A 2,507-nucleotide genomic window follows, 5' to 3' on the forward strand; every position below is an offset into this window, starting at 1 on the left:
TGAAGGACTGGCAAACAAGACAAGTTTTAAAAGTATCCGTTTGACCACGAACAATGATTGACAAGGAAAAAAAATGCATATTTCTTCCCAGCTATTTTAAGAATATTTAAAACCTGTTTGAGTTAGTTCTATCTAGTCACTGTATGTACCAGTACAAAAGTTTCTCTGAAATGTGAGACTGATCAGTCTTCTTTTCTACCCTAATGGTCATATAACATGTTCCCTACATGCACACGTTTACATGCTGTTGCATGTAAGTGCAGACAAATGAAATGCTTGTGGTCGTGTACACTGAGCAAGTTTTCAGGCTGGATGCCAGCGGCCGTGTGGGTGTTTGTGGCAGCCTTAGAGGACAAGTGGAAGCGGAAACGGTGATATTTGATTCTCCATCCAATCAGAGCGCGGGGCTGGTTAAACAGCTGAGCAGGACTGCAGTATATATTGACCTCGATTCAGGGGCTAGAAACAGAACAAGACATTGAAGGAAAGCAAAGAAGCTCAGTAGCTCAGCAGCGAGAAGCGAACTACAAGACATCATGAAGACCCTGACTCTGCTCTTCATCTGCACTCTGCTGTCAGTGTGCTGGTCCATGGGAGGTGAGGACAAACTACTCATTACTTCCAGCTGTTTATTCTGACTCGGAATGTAAAGAATCTAAAACGTATTTCTTTTCTGTCCTGATCAGCCGTGGAACCAGAGGTTGTTGTGGATCTTGTTGCTGACACGGCCGCTGACCCAGCAGCTGCTGCCACCGATTTATCCTCTTCCTCCTCTCAGTCCGACTCAGCCTCATCCGCTGCATCTGACTCCTCTTCATCTGACTCTTCAGCATCGGACTCAAATTCAAGCTCAGACTCATCAGCCTCCGATTCAAACTCCAAGTCCTCCGAGTCCTCCGAGTCCTCCGAGTCCTCCGAGTCCTCCGAGTCATCCGAATCCTCTGAGTCCTCCTCCACTGAATCTTCAGAGTCTGCCTCTTCTGAGTCCGACTCCTCTGCCTCAGACTCCACTGCCTCTTCTTCTTCCTCCTCATCTTCATCACAGTCTGTCAGTGCTGAAGGTATCCACATGTTTGCTTTTTCTGACAGTTTTTAGATAGTTCTGATTTCGATTTTATGAATGTAAAGCAACAAAACCCTAAGTCTTCTCCTCGTTCTCTTTAGCTTCTCATGTGGTGACAAAGAGAGACCTGGCCTCCGTTATCCTGAGGAGAAGAAGAGCTGCAGCAGGACCTCTCAGCCCTCTGCAGCTGGAAAGGTACATGAGCAGGAACAAATCAAACACTCCATTAGCTCTGATTTGAATTGATCTTTGCAACAGTTCCTCTGGAAGTCCTGTGTCTAACTCCTTGTTCTCCCCTCTGTCTCGAAGCCTGAGGGAGGTGTGTGAGCTGAATGAAGCCTGTGATGACATGGCTGACACTGAGGGCATCGTGGCTGCATACACCGCCTACTATGGACCTGTTCCTTTCTAAGCAAAGGACTCATCTTTCATTCACATGTGGACAGTTTTTAAATATACTTTAATGATGTTAATGCAATAATTCCCTCAAGTCTTTAATATAAGCTGAAAAAGTAAATCAAATGGGGATTAACCCATCTTCTGGTGCTAGCTGGAGGTTTCTTTTAGCTGCAGATCATGTGTGTTCAGCTGTGGTCTCCTCCAGACTTTCAGACACATGGAAACACAAACCTGTGAACAATGTAAAGCCCATACACGTGTAAATTATCATTTTCTCCTGCGGGATTTTACAATGAATGGTGCTACAAGAGCAAATGTATTGTATGTTAATGTACTATTGTTTTTTATATTATGCTTTAGTTTGATTTTACTGCCAGTGTTAGTATGTAGTTGATGTAGAGCTGATGATGGTTTGTGTATAGTTTGTAGGAAACACACATCAGCTATCTGTAATGACCACAAAGTGCCTCTGGGTTTGAAAATAATAAATTATTTTGTTTTGTCAAATTGTTGTATTTTCATTACTATGAACTGAGTTTTAATTGTTAAATAAAAAATTATTTTTTTTTAAGCTTAAACCTTCAAATGAGCATTTTAAAGCAACTGTCTGTTTCTCAGACAGTAATAACACCTTAATAATGTCTTATTTAATGAGGCTTCAAGGGGTGATAAGAGCACATATGCAACAAAAATACTCGTCTAACCAAGAATATTATGTTAAATAAAATTAACATTCACTTGGAGCTCAAAGAAGCCCAAGAAAAGTGTGGCTAAGCAGAGAAAAGTGGTTGTGTGCTAAACCATCTGTGTGAAGGTATGCGAGATTTTCACTTTAGTGTGAGAGTGCTTCAAGTGGCCAGAAATACAAGAAAAAAGCTAAATAAATACAATACATTTAATCTTTTGTAGGGTTTTCAGTGTTAGTGGCACCTTCCAAAACAGTCACATACAAATCTTACAGTCATAACATTATAACTTACATTATAACATAACTTATATAAGTTATATACCTTAACATTATAACTGACCTCATCAATGTTATGGC

The 2,507-nt window shown here is 41.0% G+C and overlaps 1 protein-coding gene across 1 annotated transcript; it reads left to right on the top strand.

Moving 5' to 3' along the window:
* Positions 1–536: 536 nt before the first annotated feature.
* On the top strand, positions 537–1,475 carry bglapl (bone gamma-carboxyglutamate (gla) protein, like). Its single transcript, XM_037674974.1, has 4 exons — positions 537–597; positions 687–1,061; positions 1,165–1,258; positions 1,373–1,475. The coding sequence occupies exons 1-4, from the start codon at positions 537–539 to the stop codon at positions 1,473–1,475; spliced, it is 633 nt and encodes a 210-aa protein (XP_037530902.1).
* The last annotated feature ends 1,032 nt before the right edge of the window (positions 1,476–2,507 follow it).

This window comes from Nematolebias whitei, chromosome 3 (assembly GCF_014905685.2).
Source record: "Nematolebias whitei isolate Nwh7 chromosome 3, NemWhi1, whole genome shotgun sequence".
NCBI classification, from domain to species: domain Eukaryota; kingdom Metazoa; phylum Chordata; class Actinopteri; order Cyprinodontiformes; family Rivulidae; genus Nematolebias; species Nematolebias whitei.

Bases quoted from the DNA above. Each gene is read 5' to 3' on its own strand.
- bglapl (XM_037674974.1), top strand. From the start codon at position 537: ATGAAGACCCTGACTCTGCTCTTCATCTGCACTCTGCTGTCAGTGTGC. The intron at 598-686 runs GTGAGGACAAAC...TGTCCTGATCAG, and splicing joins AGTGTGCTGGTCCATGGGAG to CCGTGGAACCAGAGGTTGTT. The intron at 1,062-1,164 runs GTATCCACATGT...CGTTCTCTTTAG, and splicing joins ACAGTCTGTCAGTGCTGAAG to CTTCTCATGTGGTGACAAAG.